Here is a 22,353-nt window from a genome sequence, read left to right as displayed (position 1 = left end):
TCACTTCCAGAAATAGGAGGAAATTATTTATTTCAAATACAAATTTAATAAAAAGTGTTTATCACTAGGTCCATCCAAAGTTCCCGTGTTCTCTTTTTAAACAGTATGTTGTTTTCAAGATCATGTTACTTAAATAACCCAAGATTAAAAATGTTAAAAAGCACTTAATCTTTCTTTGATAACTTCCCTCTTTGTAGGTCCAGAGCATCCTCCAGTTTCCTATTAATATTCTGAAAGTGTCTTTCTGCTCCTAGAATTCTCCGTGATTCCACCAGCAGAGCAGGTAGGCTGGAAGTTCCATACTGTTGTTGTTAAGGAAATAACATTACAGATTAACATTTTTAATTCTTGGAGAAAAAAATAAATACAGATACACACATGACTTATTTATTATTCCTCTGCCTGAAATCGTGCAATGTGACTTGCAAAAGTGAAGAACAGCCAAGTTTAGATAATCTTTAATCGAAGCAATTGAAGTTCATTACTTGGTTCTCACTGTTAATCTTTCTTCAGTTTCTATTTAAAAAGAAAACAAAGCTAGACCTGAGGATAACACTTATGTTTATGTCCTTCAAATTCCTGGACACAGAATCAGGTATCAGAATTTCTCTGAAATAACCTGTTTCCAACATGAGTGAGACGCTGGACTGCAGTTACAGTAGTGATTCTCAAGCTGGTTCCACAAAAACAGGTAACAAAACTCTGCTATTTAATGTCGGCTAATCATTAATAGAAATACTTGTCAGTTCCAGAGAAAAAAAAAAAAAAAATGGGGGGGGAGCTGATCCAGAACAGTTTAGAAACACATGCAAAAATGTGTACTCACCACCACTTTTTCTCTTGGGTTTTCTTCTCTGTAATTCAAGTAGTCCTGCTGTAGTTCCTTCAAATCAGTAAGGAATTGAACTGCTTGTGTCAAGGAAGACTTCCTCTCCTGTACCTCAGCGCATTCTCTCTGTAGTTCTACCAGTTGTGATTCGGCTCTGAAAAAGATCAATGCTTTGATGACTACATCAGAATATTTATTTCATGACTGATTGTGAATCTATTTCCTCTGAAGACGACTTAAGGAAAGGTAGGTCAGAAATAAGAAGTATAGGTTAGTAGAACATACTGTAAATAGAAAAAGTAGTATATTATTTAAACTAGACCACAGGTCCAAATCCACAAAAAAATACAACAACAAAAAACACCTTTTTCCAAGTCTTACTGTCAAGTCTGACAATATAGCCAATCTTCCTTAAGCACTTAAACCCAAAAACCAGTGAAGTTCCATAACTATGCTGTGTGCTTCTGCAGACACCAGCCTGCAGGCTGAGGCATTCGGTGCTTATGCTGAAGCACACTCAGGATCCACAAACTAGATACTCCTCTGCCTAAGCAAGCTGAGGGGCTCCATCTATTAGATGGTGTTCAAAGCATGATTAGCACTCCAAAAACAGAACACAAAATGCCATTTTCATTTAAGCTCCAGAAAACAAACAAACAAGCAAACAAAAACAAACCTTTACAGAATGATCAAATGATTAAAACACAAGAAACATGAAGGTAGCTTTCAGTCTGTGTGTGAGGGGTTAAACCCAGGCTGAGGGATGCCTTTATTTCTTTCAGAGAAGTTTGTCCTCAGTACTGCAAAAATAAAAAGGCTCACGTGACCACAGAGAAAGGGCTTTTCATCTGCCTTTGTGGATCCATGTCTATGCAGGTCCCTATAGACTTGGCATGCATGGTATATGCAGCTTCAGTATAAATTTTATCCTCCTATCTAATTGGGTTTGGGGAAGTGTAATGATTTTTCTAAAGAAAATATTTTTTTTTTTTAGCTTTCTCTGGTTTGTATCTAAATGGTATTTAAGATTAATGCCACCTTGTAGAAGGGGAACTGTGTGGCTCTGTGAGACAGTAGCAATCCATGTATTCGGAGGCATCCATGCTAAAATGCAATGTGATGAATAATTGTCTTACCCTCAAAAACAAACTCTGTACCGCCTCTGTAAGTTTTGCTTCATTACCTTTGCAATTCCAATTATAACGTTAGTGTTTTTCTTATAAACATACTGTCTGAAATAGTGCCCCGGTGACCACAATTACATAAGAGAACTTCGAAGAAATACTCTAGGCAACTGACCCACGGAAAGGTGAGGTTATCCTGAGCTTTTGTAAGAAGAGAAAGCAATACAGAACAGAATTACTTTCACTTCAGAGTTATTTTGATGAAACTAACATTTTTTTCTTTGATTTTTATGAACTACTAGCCTCCTTCAGTTTTTCAGGCTATTATTGCACAAAAACATACCGTATATTATTAGAAACATACCCAATTAGCTCTTCTCTGACTTGCATCAGTCGCTGCCTTTTCTTTTTGATGTCTGCCACTACCTGTAACAAATAGCGAAGAAAGTCTTTGAACCTGTTTCAGTAACTTCACAGGCAAACAACTCAAATGTCATTGACTGTTTTTTTCTTTGAGGTTTCATGTTTCTAGTTCAAGGTGTGGAAGATACCAGACCTTAAATAGCTTTACAGTGCTAAACTCTCATCCCCATCCAAAACGTCTCCTGAGGAACACTGGCTTTACAAGTGTAGAAAAGAAGTTGTGAGGATTTGAACTCAAACATGCTGAACTCCAGCAGGTTTCTTTGTTTAAGAATACAGACGAATACAAACATATGTTCAGTATGACTGCCATAACTATGGAATTAAGTATAACTATATCCTTTTTTCTTTTATGTCTCACAAAATATTTCAATTTAGTAACTATAAACCTAAGTTTAAACAAGCGTATAAGATACAAAAAAAGGAAGCTAAGTAGCTGTGAATGCCAGATGCACATTAAAATTTTCATTTTACAAAATAGCGTACTGTTTCATCTCAAATTAACAGGACTTTTAGGACTTCTCATATTCAGCACATTAATTGCTGCATGACAGAATAAGCTTTCCATTTACTTCAATTGTTAGAAGCTATTTAGTCATCAAAAAGGTTGCTGAAGAGGTGTGTGCACTGTATGTGGTTGCTAAGTAGGTTAAATTGTTTAATAATTAAAAACAAAGCAATATCAAGAAATAGACAACAAATTTCAATCTTCTGTGCTTGTTCCAATTGCTCTTTCATGCTTCTGATTACCAGGTTTGAAGGCAGAGAGCTTTACAGCCACTTCTCACAAGAGAGATCAAGTGTACCTAAAGTATGTCTCTGGAAGATAGGGCTTAACCTGCTCTTAAATCTCTCTGCTATGGGGCATCACCCTCTCTCCTGAGGAAACCACTCCAGTATTTTCTGCTCCCGCACTAGTTTCTCCTACAGTCTGTATTTCTCTTGCTGCATTTCAAGCCTAAATGAACAGAGGAAATGCCTCCTCTGAATAAAAACTTGCATGTCTTTAGGGAATGCATCTCCCTTAAGACTACTCTCCTTTAAAATAAACAATCTAATTCTGTTTTCACCAATCTTTGCTGTTCTCTTCTGGATTTTATATTCATCTGTGTTTCTTGAAGGTGAACTTCCAATATTTAATTGGTTCCCCAGGGGCCTCACCAGTGCTTGCTCAAAAAAAATAAGAGTAATTCTCATGCATAAATACTTACACATCCTAATGTGTTTTCATTCTTGTTACATCAGTAAATATATGCAGTGTGCAATCCATACGCTGGTGGTGCCCTATCCTCTGTTTGTGCAGTTGGTTCTGTAGAACAGTGCACTTCTTTTTGTGAATTATTTTATTTCTTTCAGTCGGCTTCCTGAAATTTCAACACCCACATCTGTATGCTGTACATTTCAGTGATAGCCTGTCTTTCAGATATTTACCTTAGCATTTTTTTTCTTCACGTTCTTTAATTCTTGGACTTCTGTTATCTGTGGAGGAAAAGAAGCATTACAGATTGATGATGGATATGGATTTCACCTCTATCCTCCCAAAAATATGGTTGCAAGAATTAATTTAAAAAAAATACTTAGTAATAACATAAAAAGCTATTTAATAAAACAGCTGCTCAAAGGAATATTACAAGTGTATCAATTCTCTCCCCCCTCTTCATACCAGAGGAAGACTGCTACACAATGTTAGTCATCTTGCACCAATTAGCCCACGTAATACTGCTGGTACCAATTAGTGTAATGCTACCTATCCCAATTTTTCCATAACTTTTATATAAATGTATAAATTTCCTCATTTTAAAACTTGTTTACGCTAATGAATCACTTAGAACTATAGTTTTAGTATTCATCCATTTTACTTCTCACAATTTACAAGTTGTAATTAGCGAGAAGAATTCTGAGTCTTCCAAGCTAATAATTTTTGACAGTTAGGGTCACACTGTTAACTAAAAAGGATTGTTTTTCATAAGCTATGGTAGAGGCTTCAGTCAGGCTACTACACACCAGGGAGCTGAGACACTGTAAAAATCCGGTCCAGGAGCTCTTAAAACAATGTCTTCCATAATTGTTTGCTTCTTCAAGTTATGCAGCTCTCCAGTTTTACTACGTGATATACAATGTAATGCACAGCTCTAAAATCATTACCACAAATATTTATTTATTTATTTTACTGTATACTTACAAGATCAGTGATTTGGTCCTTGAAAGCAGAACAGAAGCCATTGACAGCTTTTTTGCAAATTCCTGATTCTATGCTTTGTCTGCAGAAGTCGGGATAAAACACAACCCACTTGGTTTAGTAAAGGGGAAATCACATCCAAAAGCATTCTTTTGAATACAAATAACCCCAATGCTAAATAGCTATCAGCACAAGCAACTGTGGGCCTTTCATATTCTAGCAATAACCTAAATTCTACATTGGAAAACAGCTGAGAAGTGTTGCTCTTCTGTTTGGAAAAATATCAAATTCCTGGAGACCACTCCCTTAAGATTGCATATAAATAGTACTTGTATCACAGAAGCCTAACAATCATTAAAATTACATCAGAACGTTAACTAAGCTATACTGCATTACCAAGGGAAAGTCTATTAGCAAAAAAAAGTAGGTAATTTGTTTATAAGACTTTGAGTATTCAGCCAAAGGAAAGTAGAATATTTACCTGTAATTTGCCGTTATCTTTTCAAATTCAGCCAGAACAACGTCCAGTTCTGTAATATCTCTGGAAGATCTTTTCAGATCTTTGGGACACCAAACCTCTACAGAACATGGGTTATTAACTGAAACAACAGAATAAAGATAAGCATTACACAGTTCAGGTACATGCTCTGAAACAGACGTTATTATGCCCACATTAAAATAAATTATCAAAGAGTTATAAATATTTTAATATGAATCTTGGAAAAGCAGAAGTATTAATTATTTCATGTTTTAGGCTGAACAACTATATATATTTATCTGAGTACACTTTAAAATTTGAATGAGCATTCATACACATCTTATTTCTTATTCTTCATCAGTTCAAAGAAGTCCAGGAGAACATCATTACTCTAACTGATAAACTACCCAGTGATGTAGCTGTCTGAGCTGTAAAAACTACGCCTCAGGTTTGGGCAACCTGCATTGCTCAAAGAATCATGAATTGTTATATCATATTTGTATTGCTACCATATATGCTTAAAAAAGGTATATGCAAATATATTTCTTTAAAACTTCGCAGTAATATTAACCACTAATTCCACAGAAACTTCATGCACTCCAAATGTAAATCTAGATTTACCTGAATGTAATGGGGTACAATTTGAAGGAAGCAAGATGACACCTGAGAAACAATTTCTCCACATACCAAAAAAATGCCACAATCTTGAAGCTCCCTGTCTCAAGGGTCTTCACACTAACAGTTGTGTCTCTGCTGTAAATCAGGGTTACTCCAAGTTGTGCCCCACAATCTGGTGCTCCAGGCACCAAAACCAAGGGACATACTGGAGTGTGGATCCAAGCTTCCCCCAGAGGAAGCCAGGCTGCCTGCAAAGGGTGACACACACCTATGCTCCAGTAATAGGCAAGTCCAGGGATGCAACCCAGCAGGATCAGAACTGTGTGGCACACCAGCCCCTCAATTTATCCTTTGCTAATGAGTGTTTAGACCAGCATTAAAATTACAACCTCCCAAAGCAGTATGCCACTACATATCAGAAGTTAGAGACTGCCAAGTTAAGGAAAAATATTAATTTTGAATGAGATACAACTACGCAAGTGTTTTGAAAGGTCTGCTTTACCAGAAGAGGCTGGTGTGCTCTCCTCTGAAGGTAGTTTCTTCTTTTTCAACTGGAGTTGAGCAGTACTCGGAGCTTTCTGTGATACACAAAGCAGATTAATTTTGAAATAGAACTTAGGTGCACTCATTTAAAATTCTGAGAGACAGCAATCAGGTAGAATTCAGGAAAGCATTTTTAGTGATGTTTCAGTCAAGAAATACTAGGTACCGTTTACTGAGGTCTGTTTCACCAGAGTCACAGCACACTGATTACACTGCGCAGGGAGAGCAGCTACTTGGCTGCACTAACCAAGCGACACATCAGACATTGGTCATTTTAAGGAGCCTAAGGCCCCTCAGTTCAGCATAGGCACCAGTATCAACAGTTCTCTGTCCAACAGCTCCTCCTTACCTTCCTTTTCACCCACATCTGTCCCAATTCCTTCTCTACTTACAATTACTGTCATATCACAGGAAGTATTCAACAACAGTGCTGCTTATGTGCAGTTCACTGATAGAAGACTAACATTATGTCCTGAGATTTACAACACAAATTTCAACAATTCCAATGAACTTCAGTAGGTAAAAAGCTTTTAGACAAACTACTGCATTGCTTCTTCTATCACAGGCCTACTTTCCCAAAGTAGTTAACTCTTACTCAGTAGACCCAGAAGCTAAGCTGGCCAAAATCATTTTACATTAATTACAGCCTAAGCACGGAAAAACACTCATTCAATATCAATCGTTTTTGTCTAATTCCAATATATATTCAAAATTAATTTTATCAATGAAAAAATAAATTCTCTCATAAATATGTTCTTCTATACTGAACTATACTGATTTGTATACCAAGTAGTATGGCATTCTTTAAAAACATATATTCCAGATGTAAATATACTCATTTAAAAGAAAAAAACAACAACATATTGCCAAACGAGCAAATAAAACGGACTACAGGACCCCAGCCATTATATTCTCCATTGAAATGACCATGTAGGTTTAAGCATTTCACTTAACACTTGGCTATCTCACAGGAATATTAAGAGGACTAATTATCTGGCATACAGTTAAGTACTAAAAAGCAAATGAAAGGTCTTCCTTCCGCACCATTATCCAATGCAAGCATGGCATCAAGTTAAAAATGATTTGACTGATATACTCATGCAATGCTCTCCATACCATATTCTCCTTAAGGGGCTCATCTGTAGAATCATCTGAGTTGGATTTGTCAACGTCACCCTCAGACAGTTTCAAGTGCATTTGTTTACTAGGGAAAAAAAAAATCCACATGTAAGCCAACTACATACTGAGAAAAATGATATTCTATATACAAACAACAAAATCTGAGGGTTTGGGTAACACGTACTGCTGTCCCTTTCAGCTTCCCCTACATAACTACATTAAAATTTCAAGTGGTATATAAAGGGAACAGAATCTTTATCCATCAACAGCAAACCTCGCAACAATTTAGAAACCCATTTCTAACAGATGACTGAGACAAACATGTTGTATCAGGGAGAAACTTTGAAATAGACACAAAATTAATATTTGGTATATTTTAGCAGGAATAGAAAAATATTCCTTTGGGGGGTCAGAGGGCTGAGGGGAAAAAAAAAACAAAAACATGAAGAAATACACAGTCTCATACAAGCACTATTATTGTCTTATTTTTCCCTTCTTAAAGACACCAGGATTTAGATGACTAATTTACACCTCACAAAGCCATCCTTTCATTAAAAAAAAAAAAAAGAGCTATAGTAACTACTTAAATCAGTGCACTACTTATACAAGGCAGACTCTAGCTCATTCTCCCATTTTTTATGTTCCTGGATATTACTCACTCTTGGTTTCTCATCTGGGAGATTTTAGGTATCTTTTTAATAAGCAGTTAGTGAAACCTGACAAACAAAAGATTTAATCTAAAATAAACAAACAAACGCTGGCAATTATTTTTTCACCAGACCTTCTTCCTGTGTTTTTGGTTTGTGGAGCTGAAACATGACTAAGTGACTCGCTTTCCGAACGTTCCTCTCCATAAGCATCCACAGCAGTACTGTGCAAAGGGTGATCTGTGAATAATGGAAAATAAGCTGTATGAAAACTGTTCCCATCTGTTGAGGCAAAGATCACGGGTATATCAGCATTGCCTGCCATTCAGCATTCAGTTAAAATTTTTGTGGCCTGCTCACTTATGCAAATGAAGTCTTGTTAAAAGTATTATACACATTTTTTCTAATCTTCGAATAGTCAAAGCATCAGAGTTTCTATACTCGCCTACCTGCTATTGGTAGGAACTAGAAAACAAGACATGAGGAGCAACTGAAGGAACTGGGGCTATTTAATCTGGAGAAAAGGAAGCTGAGGGGAGACCTCATCATGCTTTGCAAGTACCTGAAAGGAGGCTGCAGCGAGGAGGGCATCAAGTGCGACAAGTGACAGGATACGAGGCAATGGCCTCAGCTTGCACAGGGGAGGTTTAGATCAGATTGCAGGAAGAGTTTCTTCACAGAAAGGGAGGTTAGGCTTTGGAACAGGCTGCCCAGGGAGGCAGTAGAGTTGCTATCCCTGGAGGAATTTAAGAAACGTGGGGACGTGGAGCTTAGGGAAATGATTTAGTGGTGGACTTATGTTTGAAAACAGCAGAACAAGATCCCTGTGAACTTCTGAGCTTGCTGCCATGTATATTCTCTTTAACAATTTCACTTCATAATTTGTGTAATTTAACAAAGAATAACTTAAGAAACTGGACTTCCCTTTTAAAATATAAGTTCTTACATGATTGTACCACTATATTGCATGAAATTCTACTATTCACACTATAAAACTTGAATAGCCAGTATTTTACCATCAAATTTTACTTGGCATATATTACTACATTATTCTATTTACTTCCTAAATGACAGAACATAACATCTCCCCCTAAAAACAAACAAACAAACAAAAACCCTCTCTGCCCTGTCTTCTGTCCACAGTTTCTGTTAGCAAAGAAACAGTAACTTTTCCTAGGGAAAAAATATTTCAGTGTTTACATGTGGTTAGTTCATTAAAATCATACGTTTAAATTCATACTAACCAAATGAATCGTCAAGCTCTTCAACCTGATTTGCTCCAGCCACCTTCAATATCCTTGAGACATCTGGTTCGTCGGGTGGAAGTAATTTCCAACGAGGACCGGAGCTGCTTTTGTCTTCCTGGAAGCGTATGAAATTAATAGGTAGCTCATCCAAACTTCTTATCATATTGCAGATTGAATATGACAATGAATTTCAAGAACTTTTGACTAAAAGTACGTTTAACCAGTAGTGACTTCTAAGCTATGATATAAAGCACTTGAAGCATGCACTTTTTTCCTCAAGCTGTTTTATTTTCCCTAAGAGAAGTGATGGTATGAAACTAGCATACACAGCTATTTTATGCTATACCATAGTTTGTATTTACAAAACCAAGTGTATATGATTTTCATTTTAACTTTCGATTTGGAAATGACTTTCATTTTCACTTTTCAAAGTGTAACTTCTTATAAAAGATGGAACATGCAAGCCAAGCACCATACAGACACTTCCGGACAACGGAAAGACAGGAGAGAATGGCATTACTTTAGGAAATATTTTCAAGTGTGCTACTCACACTGTAAATATGGGAGTAAGCTTCCTCGCTAATTTGTGTACCTTGAGAAGGAATTAGAAGAAAGCATCGACTTCACAAGCTTCTAAATTTACTGAGCAACACCTCACGGGTTTTACGCTACTGAACACATCAGCTATTTCCTCTTTAAGCTGTTTTTTGTTGTTTTTTTTTACGAAGTTGTTTTCAAATTTTTGCCTATTTGAAAGTCAGTGGTTCATTTCGCCTGACAATGTACTACTCCTAAAGAAAAAAACAAACAAACAAAAAAACCAAAACCAACCAACCAAACAAACAAAAAACAACAACAAACAAAACAAAACAAAACAAACACAAGACTTTACAGCTTGTACTAAGCCTGCACGACCCGTACTAATTTGTGGTCCCACAGCAAAGCTATGCAAGGAAAGCCCTGCGTTAACATACATATACCCACCTCCGCAATCAGTGACGTAAAAGCACAGTAAAACAACGAATAATTTATTGTTTAATTTAAGTTTAAAACGGAGAAGATTACCTTGAATTCATCTCTGGAGCGATGTCTCTTCAGCTTTTTCTTGGAGGACATTTACTCTGAAGCGTGGTCTCCTAAATCTGCAACCGCAGCTAGGGCTGCCCGCCCCTCAGGCAGCCGCCCCCCGTCCCTCACGGCCTCCAACGGCCGCCGCCGCCTTCCCGCCGCGATTCAAAGGCGGGCCGGGCATGGCCGCCTGCGGAAGGGGGAGGGAGGAGGGGAGGAGAGGGGAGGGGATGGCGGCTGCAGCGCCCCGCTGGGGCTGTGGGGTGCTCGCCCTCCCACCCCTCTGTAGGACCCGGTGGATGCGCTTGTCAACCCGGAACCACTCGGCAATAAAGCGGGGCTCTGGCGGGGTGGATGCGCGCCGTTGGTGGGGCGGAGACTCCGCTGCCGCCCAGCGCTGCTCTGCCTGCCTGGCCGCTTGCTCCAGTGAGTTCTGTTCTGATCAATAGTGCTCTATCGGTGATTGGGGTTTGTCACAGGCACTTGTAGCAGCGAGGCGCCGTGACTCGGACACAGGTCCGTTTGGGCTGGGATCCGAGCACGAGGCGGGTGCACCATCTCCGCGTGCTCCTCGGGTGGCTGCTCCCCAGTCCAAATCCCGTACACTGAACCCTAAATTTGGGTAAGCAGACAGAAGAATCCCGTGGTACCCCCTAATTCTTGTGCACGAAGATCCGAACGAAGACTCGGGACTGAGTAAGTATTGGTAAGCGTTTATTGGTAAGGTTTATGGATAAGATCAGATACCAGGACCCACGTGTTTACCTTAAGGGAAACGAGCTCTAGGAAAAAACTGAGAGTCCCGAGGAGCTCCCTCTCTCTATCCCCTCCTCCTTATATCCCCCCCGCCCCAGGACCAGATCCTATTCCTCCTCCTCCACCGTAGCCCATAGGTTTCTTTTCAGAATTGTTGGACCCAGTTAGAGGTTGGCCCACCTGCTTACAGGCTACAGTAGCTACGACCCTCTTAGTCGAGGAAGCTGGAAAAGTCACCCTAGGGGGAGAATTAGAGGTACATACACCTCATACCATCAGAGGGGTGTTACAACAGAAAGCAGAGGAGTGGATTACTGATGTTAGACTATTGAAGTATGAGGGTATATTGATACATTCCCCCAAATTAGAACTCGAAACGACTAGTTTACAGAATCCAGCTCAATTTTTACACGGGGAACCAAGTGAAGAATTGACACACGATTGTGTCTGATTAATTGAATCCCAGACCAAAATAAGGGAAGACTTGGAGGAAGAGGAATTACCGAATGGGGAGAAATTATTTGTAGATGGATCTTCGAGGGTAATAAATGGGAAACGAAAATCAGGTTATGCCATTATAGATGGGAACACCTTGGAGGTAAAAGAGGTAGAGAAACTACAACAAATGGGGATTATTGAAAAAGAGGGGAAGTGGGCACCCCCTGATGGGAGGGAAGTTATTCCTGAAGGCATGGCGTGGATGATAATGAAAGAATTCCACAGGCAGACCCACGGGGGAGTACAGGCGCTTGTGGACCACTTTGGGACCAAGTATATGTGTATTGGGATTTATGAAATTGCTAAAAAGACGGTGGGAGAATGCTTGACATGCCAAAGGGTTAATAAACAACAACTCAGAGAAAAGATACCAGGAGGACAGGGGCTAGCAAAGAGACCATTTGAAAAGATACAGGTCGATTTCACAGAGCTTCCAAAGGTCGGGAAGTATAAATACCTTTTAGTTTTAGTGGATCATCTCACTCACTTTGTAGAAGCCTTCCTGGTGGCTCGAGCCACAGCACAGACAGTCTTAAAGATATTATTAGAAAACATTGTGCCAAGGTACGGGAATATAGCTGTAATAGACTCAGACAGAGGACCACACTTCACCTCCAAGATTATCAGAGAAGCCTTGGATCCCTTGGGGACGAGATGGGAATATCATACCCTGTGGCACCCACAAAGTTCGGGAAAGGTAGAAAGAATGAATGGGGAAATTAAGAAACAATTGACCAAATTGATGATTGAAACTAAGATGAACTGGGTAAAATGTCTTCCAATCGCCTTATTAAATCTGAGGACACAACCCCGGACAGAAACAGGTATTTCCCCTTTTGAAATGTTGTATGGGATGCCTTACGACTTGGAAATACCAGCTGAGCACCCAAAGGTAGAAGAGAAGGTGCTGCAAGAGTACATCATTGAGTTAATGAAGCGAAGATGAGAACTAATAAAGAAGGGATTAGTAGTACAAAGACCGCCCTTAGATATAGCAATACACAGGATCAAGCCAGGGGACAGAGTATTGATTAATGCCTGAAAAGAGTCCTCCCTGATCCCTCATTGGGAGGGACCCTTTCTTGTGTTGCTTACCACAGACACTGCGGTTCGAACGGCAGAATGAGGTTGGACTCACCCTAGCAGGATAAAAAGGACCCGTTTGAGATCCTCACTGGGAGGCAACTGGGAGCCCTGACAACCTGAAAATCACCTTCCAGAGGAAGACTGATGAGTGAAGCATGAGTGAAGCCACCACATATAACCCTTTTTGTTCTGTAAGGGAGGGCAGAGGGTTCATTGCTCCTACGGGTATCCCATCTCAGGGGTAAGTGTAAAAAGAGGGGGGGGTCACTGGGAAAGCCGTGAAGCAGGCCCTGCCCAGCAAAGGTTGAGATCCTCTGAATAGGCCACAGATAACAGCGGTTGAGATAAGGTGTGGAGCTGGGGGGGGAAAGCATACAAATCAAGTGGGCTAAAAGAGGAAGGAGGTTCCCCTGAAGAATACGGCTGCTGCCGAGAAGACAACACACTCCGTTGCTCTAAGCAAAAGAGTAGACGGAGGAGGCAGAGCCGTAATGCTGTGGGGATCAAGGTTGGTGAGCCACCTCCAGAAGCAGTCCATGAGGCCCTGTGAAATACCACCTCCCCAACATCTCCCACATGCAGCAGGAAGCAACCAGGGTAAGAGACACAGTGCCTACCAAAACCCCTGGGATACCCGTAGTAAAAGCAGGGCCCCTCTGTTTCTCTCGAGTTTAACTTTGTTTGTATGGGTAATGGGACTCCTGATAATCCGGTTAGATGTAACAAAGGGAGAAGAGAGCCCTCACCGGCCTTACAAGTGGACCTTGGGTAGTTGGGATGACTCAAAGATACTCAAAACTAGTGTTACAGCAGGCTCACCTTCTTTCGATATAACCAATTGTGAATTACTCGGGACAATACTAGGATACGGAGGAAATACAGAACACCACCTGTGTAGTCCCCAGAGACAATACTCCTGGGGGGCTTCAAATGCGAAGGCTACCTATTGGTGTCCTAGCTCAAACCCGGGAAAAAGTTACTGTAACCGTACAGAGTACTATTTTTGCCCATACTGGGGCTGTGAAACCATAGCTACTCCGGGATGGTGGAGTCACCCTCCCGATAGGTACCTCAATGTTACTTGGATACCATATGGTTGCCGTGAGCCCACTTACAGTTATGACGGTAGCGTAAATAATGCTGGAACTTGTAAATCTCTGAGGGTTACAGTATTACAACCTCAAGATCTAGGATGGTTGGTAGGGAGGATCTGGGGTGTAAGGTTCTGGGAACCTGGAGCCGATAGAGGAGGGCTAGTTTTTATAAAAAAGGAGAGGGTAGAGAGCCCTCCTCAAGGGGTCGGTCCTAACAGGGTCATTAACGGGCCAAAGATAAAGGCACTACCCCCTTCGGGCCCAACAAACACACCAAGCCGGGCTGAAAATAACATATAAATAGTGCCATAACCCCACCTACAGGTATGGTTGAGGAGAACCCTCTTTGGAAAGTAATGCAAGCTACTTATGATACCAAGTGAAAGGAGTCAACAGCAGTCAACACCTAGAGGATGACGAAGTTATTAATAGAGAAACTCCCATCCTCTCCCTAGCCCAGGAAACCATTGCCTGGTTTGATGATTGATGAACAAAATGGTAAAAACAAAAAGGGGAGGGTTGTAATAAAGGCTGTATAAAGAATTTGTCTATCAAACTGGTGGGGTAACCGGATAAGCTGTTTTAACCTCTGTCACCTTGGATAACTGGCATATCTGCAACATCCTGCCGAGCAAACAATTGTGGTGACTTCCTGCTGTAAGCTAACAACTGCAGTGACTGGAATGCCCAAAGGAAAGGACGACCCTTGGCACATCCTGCGCGTGCACCAGCCAGCAGGCCCTCAACCTACAATGCAGAGGAAGACTATGACCTTCATCCCCGCGACCACCAGAGAGCCCGTGACAACCCCCTAGCAACTGGATGCACAACCGCAGAGAGAACCAGGATGTGCTACACCAACCCGGAACCACTGGCAAGAAAAGGGGGCTCTGGCAGGGGTGAGTGTGTGCTGTTGGTGGAGCGGAGACTCCCCAGCCGCCCAGCGCTGTTTTGCCTGCTTGACCAGTTGCTCAAATAAATTCTGTTCTGATAAATAATACTCTGAATTGGTTATTCGTCACAGACACTTATAACATAGAGCAGCTTCATAAACTGTGACTGTATACATACGCTTATGGGGCCAGGCATCGCTTGGCTCTAATTTCCTATGTAGAAAAGTGAGCAAATGGGATCATTTCTACAAAGCCTAAAATCTGAGGTGAAAAAATAGCCACAGTCTGCACAAAATCAATTCCAAACATACAACAATATTGCTTGCTGCCAAGAAAGTAGGATTCAGGCTTAAAACTTGGAATTCCTAATCTCTGCCACACAATTACTGTGTAAGAACCACAGAATATCCTGAGTTGGAAGGGACCCACAAGGATCATCAAGTCCAACTCCTGGCTCCACACAGGACCACACAAAAATCAGACCCTGTGTCTGAGAGCATTGTCCAAGCACATCCTGAACTCCATCAGACTCAGTGCCATGCCCATGGCCCTGGGGAGCCTGTCCCAGTGCCTGACCACCCTCTGGGTGCAGAACCTTTCCCTAACCCCCAGCCTGACCCTCCGCTGTCCCAGCTCCATGCCGTCCCCTTGGGTCCTGTCACTGTCCCCAGAGAGCAGAGCTCAGCGCCTGCCCCTCTGCTCCCCTCGTGAGGGAGCTGCAGGCCGCCATGAGGCCTCCCCTCAGCCGGCTCTGCTCGGGGCTGGACAAACCCAGGGACCTCAGCCCCTCCTCATGTCTTGCTCTCTAGACCTGTCATCATCTTCGTGTCCTTCCTTTGGATACTCTTAATAGTTTTATGTCCTTATATTGTGGTGCACACAGTACTTGAGATGAGGCCACAGCAGCACAGAGCAGAGCAGGACAGTCCTTTCCCTTGACCAGCTAGCACTGCTGTGCTGGGGCACACTGCCTCTTATACAAACTATACAAACTGCTGTTGACCAAAACCCCCCAGATCCCTTTCTGCAGGGCTACTCTCCAGCCTTTCATCCCCCAATCTGCATGGGTATCTGGGATTGCTCTATTCCAGGCACAGAAGCTCACATTTGCTCATTAAACTTCATAACATTGGTGATTGCCCTGACCTCTTAATTAGAGAAGCTCTCTCTGCAAGTCCTCTCCACACTCAAGATAGTCAACAGCTCCTCTTAGTGTTATTTGCAAACTCACTTAGTGCACATTGGAGTCCTGCATCCACATCATTTATGAAAACAATGACTAGAACTGTCCCCTAAGTGGAACCCTGCAGAACCACATTAGTGACTAGCCCCCAGCCCAATGTAATCACATTTAGCCTATGTTTAGATGGCTTAACAGAGGTTTAGCTATCTGTCAACAAAACAAAACCCTTTTAGTTTTCAAAAGGTTGGGGATGGGTTCTTTTAATTCCTCAACTCCTCATCTGCAGGTTTGGGTATTCTTCCTTAGGGTATTCTGAAAACTTACTGCTGTCTGCCCCAACCCCCCCCCCCCCCCATTCAAGAGGATAAGCTAAGGTGACTTCTTTGTATTATTGCTTGTTACCTGAGGTTTATGGACAGTCCTTCAAGCAAATTATAGACTCTAGTGTTGTCTTGGCTGTTCTGATCAACAGCTTCTACAGAAAACTTTTTGATAGGATGTGTCAAGAACAGGCCTTAGATGCAGTTCTAGCATCTTTTAGCCTTTTTTTCCCCATTGAGACATGCAGTAGAGTATCACATTCTACAATTCTCATCATGCTCTACAATTACCTTAAGGGAGGCTATAGCAAGGTGGTGGCTGGTCTAAGTAGGCACTAAGTAGGAGACAAGAAGTTGGAACAGGCTGCCTAGGAACATAACTGAGTCACTATCTAGAGTGAGTGATAGATCTTCATATCAAGGCCAGAGGCACAGTGTGGGGGGAACAATTATACACAGAGGAACAGTAACCACCCAAAAGCAGTACTATCAGTAAAGCTACAGCTTATCATAACATAAGAGGGAAAGAACACCAAACTATACTGACAACAAAGATAGATTTATGCTATTACACAGTAGCATCCCTTTCTTGAAGATATTGGTCAAAAACCTACACATAAGTATCAGATCAAAGCACAGTTACCTTCTAAACAAAGCATCAACAAGCAGCACTGATCCTGTGCTAGGTAACATGGTTGTAGCACTGGAGTTTTACAGCTTGTCAAGAATTACCGTATTATGCTTCTACTTGCTAGTCAGTAGCATCATCCCTTGATTAAACAAATCAACTTCACTGAGTTGAAATGCAGAAATATTTATTTTGGTTTCCTTCATTGGTTTTGAAAATTGTTTTGGTTTTATAAAACATAGAAATAGCCAACACTAAGCAAACATTTGAATTCCAATGTAACAAACTACTGCTCTAACAGTTGACTTGGATTTGTGTACCTTAATTGCACACATGTATGAAATTATGCTACAGAGTAGTGCATTACAATCACACACAAATCTTAGTGCAAACCTTGTTGTGCTTGTATTTTACATATATCCATGTTTTCAAAAAACAGCAATGAATGCTAATGCAAAACCAGCTCTGTTAAGAATAGCAAGAGACTTATGCCATAAGGCTTATTTTTGCTGATTTCTGAAACAGAAGGTAAATAGTTTTGTAGTTTATCTGGGAATTACTTTCTCATCCCTGAACAAATACCTATACAGTGCCAACACAGTTCTGTTGGCATATCTGAATGCTTCCAATTACTGCAAAGCATCAGGCAAAAAACATTCTACCTGACCTATTTTGCTATTCAGTGAAGAATACTCAGTGGCTCATACACAAAGCACAGAAAACAGAGGTTATGGCAGAAGCTATTCTGCTTACAGGGGACCTGGCACTTTTTAAAGTGCATTTTAAATACACGTTCATTACAAGGAAACAAGTGGCTAGTACAGGTGCAATGTTTACCTGCCTGTCAGCATAGCCTACCCTCCTGAATGGTTTTTGTTTCTGGATCTCTAGTGTTCTTGCCAGAGTTAGTGTCTGTTCTCTTACAGGACTGGCACCGCTCTGGAATTACATTAATGTAGCAGAGGCTACAACTTGCCAAATTTACTGCATCTACACTGCTAGTGCAGAACCACCAAATCCAGACTTACTCCGAACCTGTATTAATCAGTCTCCTTTGGGTGGAGTTCTGACTTCTACCTTACAAAAGTAAGCCTCAGAACTGGCTGTAGACAGAAGGGAAGAAACTCAGATGCCTTGCCCAAATTAATATTAGGACCAATGCAAGATGTGATACCAGCTATACAACTGTAAGGTTTTTTTTTGCACAGGTTAGTGTAATCCTTCTGAGGATGCAAGATTCTTAGGCATTTCAAACCTGCCAAATCCCTTTTTGAATTGACAACTGGAAAATATACTGCAGACAGCAAACATGCTGGCAATAAGAAAACCTTAGCTCCTTGTTCAAGGAGAGTCCATTTTTGGCTGATGAAGTCTTAAATAACTTATATATAGTTACCATTTATAGTTAAGGCTCTTTTTGGAAATTGTAGGTCACCATAAAAACAGTATGCAACACAACTTGACAGTAAGGCAGTGTTCCATTTCTTCAATGTTCCTATGGCAAGTACCCATTTTTGTACAAGTTAATGATTGCACAGTTTCCTTCCCTATATTTGCTGTAGTCAAATTACAGATATGAAGGCTAACAGTAGACAGACGTGTGACACTTTCCTCAATCCACTCAGTTACATTTTGGTATTAGCATAGAGTTCATCTATCTGTGACTGGAAATATTTTCGTAGTTCCGGTCTCTTCGCCTTCAGTGTTGGTGTCAGCAGGCCATTTTCAATAGAGAACATTTCAGTGTGCATGATAATGTCTTTAACCTGGAAGAGAAACAGATAATAGCTAAGCTACATTCCTTGGAATACACAAGGCTATTAACAAAAAATTGCCTAAATATAACAAAGCCCATCACTTAAGAAATGCAGAAACAAATTACAACTGGACACCTAATTCTTTAAACATCTCAGTAATGATCATAGTATCCAGGAACTGGTTTTAATTTGTATCTTACCTGTTCAAATGACTTCAAACCAGATTCTTTACCAATCCTCACCATGTCTTCCAGAATGTGTTTTTTGACATCCTGTGGATACAAGAACACTTTTAGCTTGAAAGAGTTGATGCAGAACAGCTAACTGTTTAATTAGGTATCACTCACCTTGTTTTTGCAGAGCTCTTCATATGAGCCTTCAAGTCCTCTTTTCTTGGCCCATTTGCGCAAAGTCTCAGGATCAGGTACCACAACAGCTATTAAGAAGGCCTAAAATGAAATTTGAAGGGTTTTGTTTTTATTTTGAATCTAAGGCAACACTAGTTCCTACATGCTACCTACTAGTCAGTGTCTGCTTTTGGGTGGTAGTTCTGATTCTACTAGAAATTCAGCAGCTTTCTGCTGCTTTAAGACAGGAGTGCAGTTCATAAGCCTGCTCATAAAAGAATCTCTTGAAATACTCTTCAGGTTTTTGTAAATGTAAATTGAAAATCTTGGCAGGTACACTGTTTCCATGCATGCTGTTAGCAGTTTATTTACCGTGCCTAATAATCAATTAAGTTAATCCAGCTCTACTATGTGGTCTGAAACCAGATCCAGAAGCATGTTATAACTGGTGGAATCTGAAGTGGATTCAAAACTACCATGTCTAATACTAAACAGACATTGGAACAGGTTGCCCAGAGAAACCATGGATACACCCCATCCCTGACAGTGCTAAACTCAGGTTGGATGGGGCTTTGAACAACCTGATCTAGTGAAAGATGTCCCCAACCCATGGCAGGGGGATTGGACTAGCTGATCTTTCCTACTCAATTTTGATTCTACAAAATCACAGAATCACAGAATTTTCACAGGATTTTCTAGGTTGGAAGAGACCTCAAGGTCATCGAGTCCAACCTCTGACCTAATGCTAACAGTCCCCACTAAACTATTTCCCTAAGCTCTACAAATGTGTTAAGATTTCAGATGCAAAGTTAAGGATGGGGAAGAATGAGGAAAGACTTCTCCACCTTTCATCTCTTCCTTGCATTGTTTTTAATTACCCAAAGAATGCCTACCTGCAAGCTCTCTCCATGGACAAACACTTGAGCAAGTGCTTCACTTCTCAGATACACATTTTCAATCTTCTCTGGTGCTATGTACTCTCCCTGGGCTAGTTTAAATATGTGTTTTTTCCGGTCAATGATCTTCAACGTACCATTCTGTTGACAGAAATAAATTTCCCACTCAGAAGAGGCACTTCAAGTGATAATCAGTCTACACAGACTAAGTGTGTCACAGCAAGTCATATAATACACCAAAATTAAGTGTATGAACAACAGTTTGCATTTCTGCTTCAGAAGATACTCTGGACCCTCTGTTAAGCTTTACAACAGACCAGAAGCACTACTGCCTAAGTTCTGGTTTAATATGAATTTAAGTTTTGTGTATGATCCAAGACAGTTTGCTATAAGTTAAATTTTGGCAACACAGTAGAATACTGCTAGGGTACTGTTAAACTAGTGTTGAAAAAACACGCTCTGCACCCATCTAACCTGAACTAAGGACAACCTCAGAATTTGTACCACCTTTTCTTTTTAACCACAAGCATACAGATTTGTATATGTACATAATTCTTCCTTCTCCTAAAGGGACTCTTCTTTCACTTAATTCATTCTTAATACCAAGTGTTTTTTTTTTTTTAATAATTTCTAATAGCTATAGAAGTACGTTTCATATATATATATAAAATGTTAACTTACTGGTAACCATTTCCCAATATCTCCTGTATGAAGCCAGCCATCTTTGTCTATAGCTTCTGCTGTTTTTTCTGGATCTTTCAAATAGCCACGGAATACATTTGGCCCTTTCACACACACCTGAAAAAGAGTTGCTTATTCTGAAAAAGAGTTGCTTATTAGTGTGTATTAACTTGCCTTCATAGCAGCAATCACTATTTGCAAGTAATGCTTTCTCCAAAAGCTCTCAATAACCACCACTACAAAGACAAAATTTACACATCGGTAGAAAAATCTCTATTCATTGAGGTCCTCTTTAAGACTTAAGATTTTCCACTAGTATGAAGTGTAATAAAAAGCAGTCACACATGTTTGTTCTTTCAGTTTAACTGCAGTACTCCTGCTTGTTATTTGAATAATCTGAATTTATCAGAGTAAGCTTATCTTTATCTGAGGAAATTCATGTCTGGATCTGGCAATCACCTCTCAGCTTGAGAATGTTAGTTTTAGGTTTGGTAAAACTGAAACATCACAAAAAATAGTTACAGGTCTGACCCTACAATCCACTACAACAATTAGTACAATGTCTGTCAATAAAACAGTACATAATAGAGCAACTAGTCAGGAACATGGGGTAGAACACAAAGTGTCCAGAGGTGATCCAAGACTTAAGTATTTTCTTCTCAATAGTCAAAGCTATAGAAGCGTTGTTTCTTGTGGGAGATGAAAGAGCTCTTATTATTGTCATGCTGATCCTTAAATAAAATACCTCCTTAGAAAAGAGAGGTCTAGAAGAATAGGGTAGAGAATCTAGTTCTAAGTTACAGTCAAATCAGTAATAAATGCTAATAGGGACTGAATTACCTAGAATAGGGACTAATCACCTAGACAAATACAGTTGACCTGGCTAGATAACCACAGGGAAGTTTTAATTAATTTATTAATTATTTTCAATTAAGTGAGCAAGGAACTGGCTAAAGAATTTTTAGAGACTGACAGTAACTTCCTGTAGTCTGAGAATTGCTAATACGGTTCAGAGGCCAATTCCTAGAAAATAAATAATTCCAAGCATTTTTAGTGTTTACCTTAAGATGAAATGTAGACATACAGGTGAACTCCTGTACAATGAACAGATGTCATCAAAATATTAGCAGGGATTCTGATAGCCTTGAAAGGACAGTGCCAAACTCATGACCAAACCAAGGCCATGTTTTAAAACCTCAGTCATTTCTGCTACAAAAGAGCTCATCTGGAAGGATGTATAGAGAACTCTGCATGTCCTAGTTAAGTCAAAGGCTGATTGATCAAACTTCTCATGACTCCTGTAATTACTGGATAACAGTAGGTGACAACTCTTCCCAGTTTAGACAAGCCATTTATCTATATCCTGCTAACTGGCACTAAGACCTCATCTGCATATAAACATAATTCTACTTGCAAGTTTATCTTTTTTGAACATGGATAACTGGCAAGAGTGAAAAGAAAGGCTGACAGAGCTGAGACTAATAGAAGCTTATTCTCAGAAAGGAAGACTGGGAGTGCTGAATCCAGCCGAAGATAAGAGCTAAAGAACAGGCAGACAAGGAGGAAGATGACCTCTTTTAGGCAAAGCAAGTTTACAGCTATAGGCATCAGTACTGTGAAACAAGTTACACCATTTGACAAATCCAGAAGAATTTGACTGAGTAAGTTAAAACTGAGACTAAGATGATACCTGATAATTTTAAGGTACTACTATATTTAAGTCCAAACTCACTCCTAATTCAGCAAATTTTCACAGCAAGTGCAAGAGAAGCATAACAAGATTAAGACTCATTAACCATTTTTCATTAAGACAATATGTACTCAGTTCCCTTAGCAACTAAATTTTAAAACCATATTTCAAGACAAGACGATTTTGAAGGAAACTAGAGATAAGGTCACATGCACAACATGGAAGAATCTTAACGCTGCTCTTTCCTTC

At 40.2% G+C, this 22,353-nt stretch overlaps 3 protein-coding genes across 6 annotated transcripts in view; 1 reads left to right on the top strand and 2 right to left on the bottom strand.

The window, feature by feature from the left end:
• Positions 1-13: 13 nt before the first annotated feature.
• On the bottom strand, positions 14-10,485 carry CENPU (centromere protein U). The gene is made up of 11 exons (XM_032187054.1): positions 10,273-10,485; positions 9,205-9,322; positions 8,095-8,200; positions 7,311-7,398; positions 6,154-6,229; positions 5,037-5,154; positions 4,559-4,637; positions 3,808-3,855; positions 2,318-2,379; positions 827-983; positions 14-302 (listed from the first exon to the last, which is right to left on the bottom strand). The coding sequence occupies exons 1-11, from the start codon at positions 10,321-10,323 to the stop codon at positions 165-167; spliced, it is 1,041 nt and encodes a 346-aa protein (XP_032042945.1). The 5' UTR covers positions 10,324-10,485; the 3' UTR covers positions 14-164.
• Positions 10,486-10,634: 149 nt separating this feature from the next.
• Positions 10,635-14,698, top strand: LOC116489212 (endogenous retrovirus group S71 member 1 Env polyprotein-like). Of its 2 annotated transcripts, none has more exons than XM_032187413.1 (2): positions 10,635-10,971; positions 12,630-14,698. In XM_032187413.1, the coding sequence occupies exon 2, from the start codon at positions 13,107-13,109 to the stop codon at positions 14,007-14,009; it is 903 nt and encodes a 300-aa protein (XP_032043304.1). In that variant the 5' UTR covers positions 10,635-10,971; positions 12,630-13,106; the 3' UTR covers positions 14,010-14,698. The 2 variants fall into 2 exon arrangements, with proteins under 2 accessions (XP_032043304.1, XP_032043305.1); XM_032187414.1 differs by having other exon boundaries at positions 10,635-10,981.
• Positions 14,699-16,674: 1,976 nt separating this feature from the next.
• The window catches only part of ACSL1 (acyl-CoA synthetase long chain family member 1), a 37,964-nt gene continuing 32,285 nt past the window's right edge, over positions 16,675-22,353 (bottom strand). For all 3 annotated transcript variants that reach the window (XM_032186828.1, XM_032186829.1, XM_032186830.1), the window contains exons 17-21: positions 20,415-20,531; positions 19,731-19,874; positions 18,838-18,939; positions 18,691-18,762; positions 16,675-18,499 (exon numbers count right to left, since the gene is read on the bottom strand). In XM_032186828.1, coding sequence (XP_032042719.1) covers positions 18,359-18,499; positions 18,691-18,762; positions 18,838-18,939; positions 19,731-19,874; positions 20,415-20,531 — 576 coding nt within the window. In that variant the 3' untranslated portion in view covers positions 16,675-18,358. The remainder of the gene's footprint in view (positions 18,500-18,690; positions 18,763-18,837; positions 18,940-19,730; positions 19,875-20,414; positions 20,532-22,353) is intronic.

The sequence above is a fragment of the Aythya fuligula genome, chromosome 4 (assembly GCF_009819795.1).
Source record: "Aythya fuligula isolate bAytFul2 chromosome 4, bAytFul2.pri, whole genome shotgun sequence".
In the NCBI taxonomy this organism is placed as follows: Eukaryota; Metazoa; Chordata; class Aves; order Anseriformes; family Anatidae; genus Aythya; species Aythya fuligula.
The sequence above is the reverse complement of the archived record's forward strand: the minus strand, read 5'-3'. Positions and strand labels throughout refer to the sequence as shown.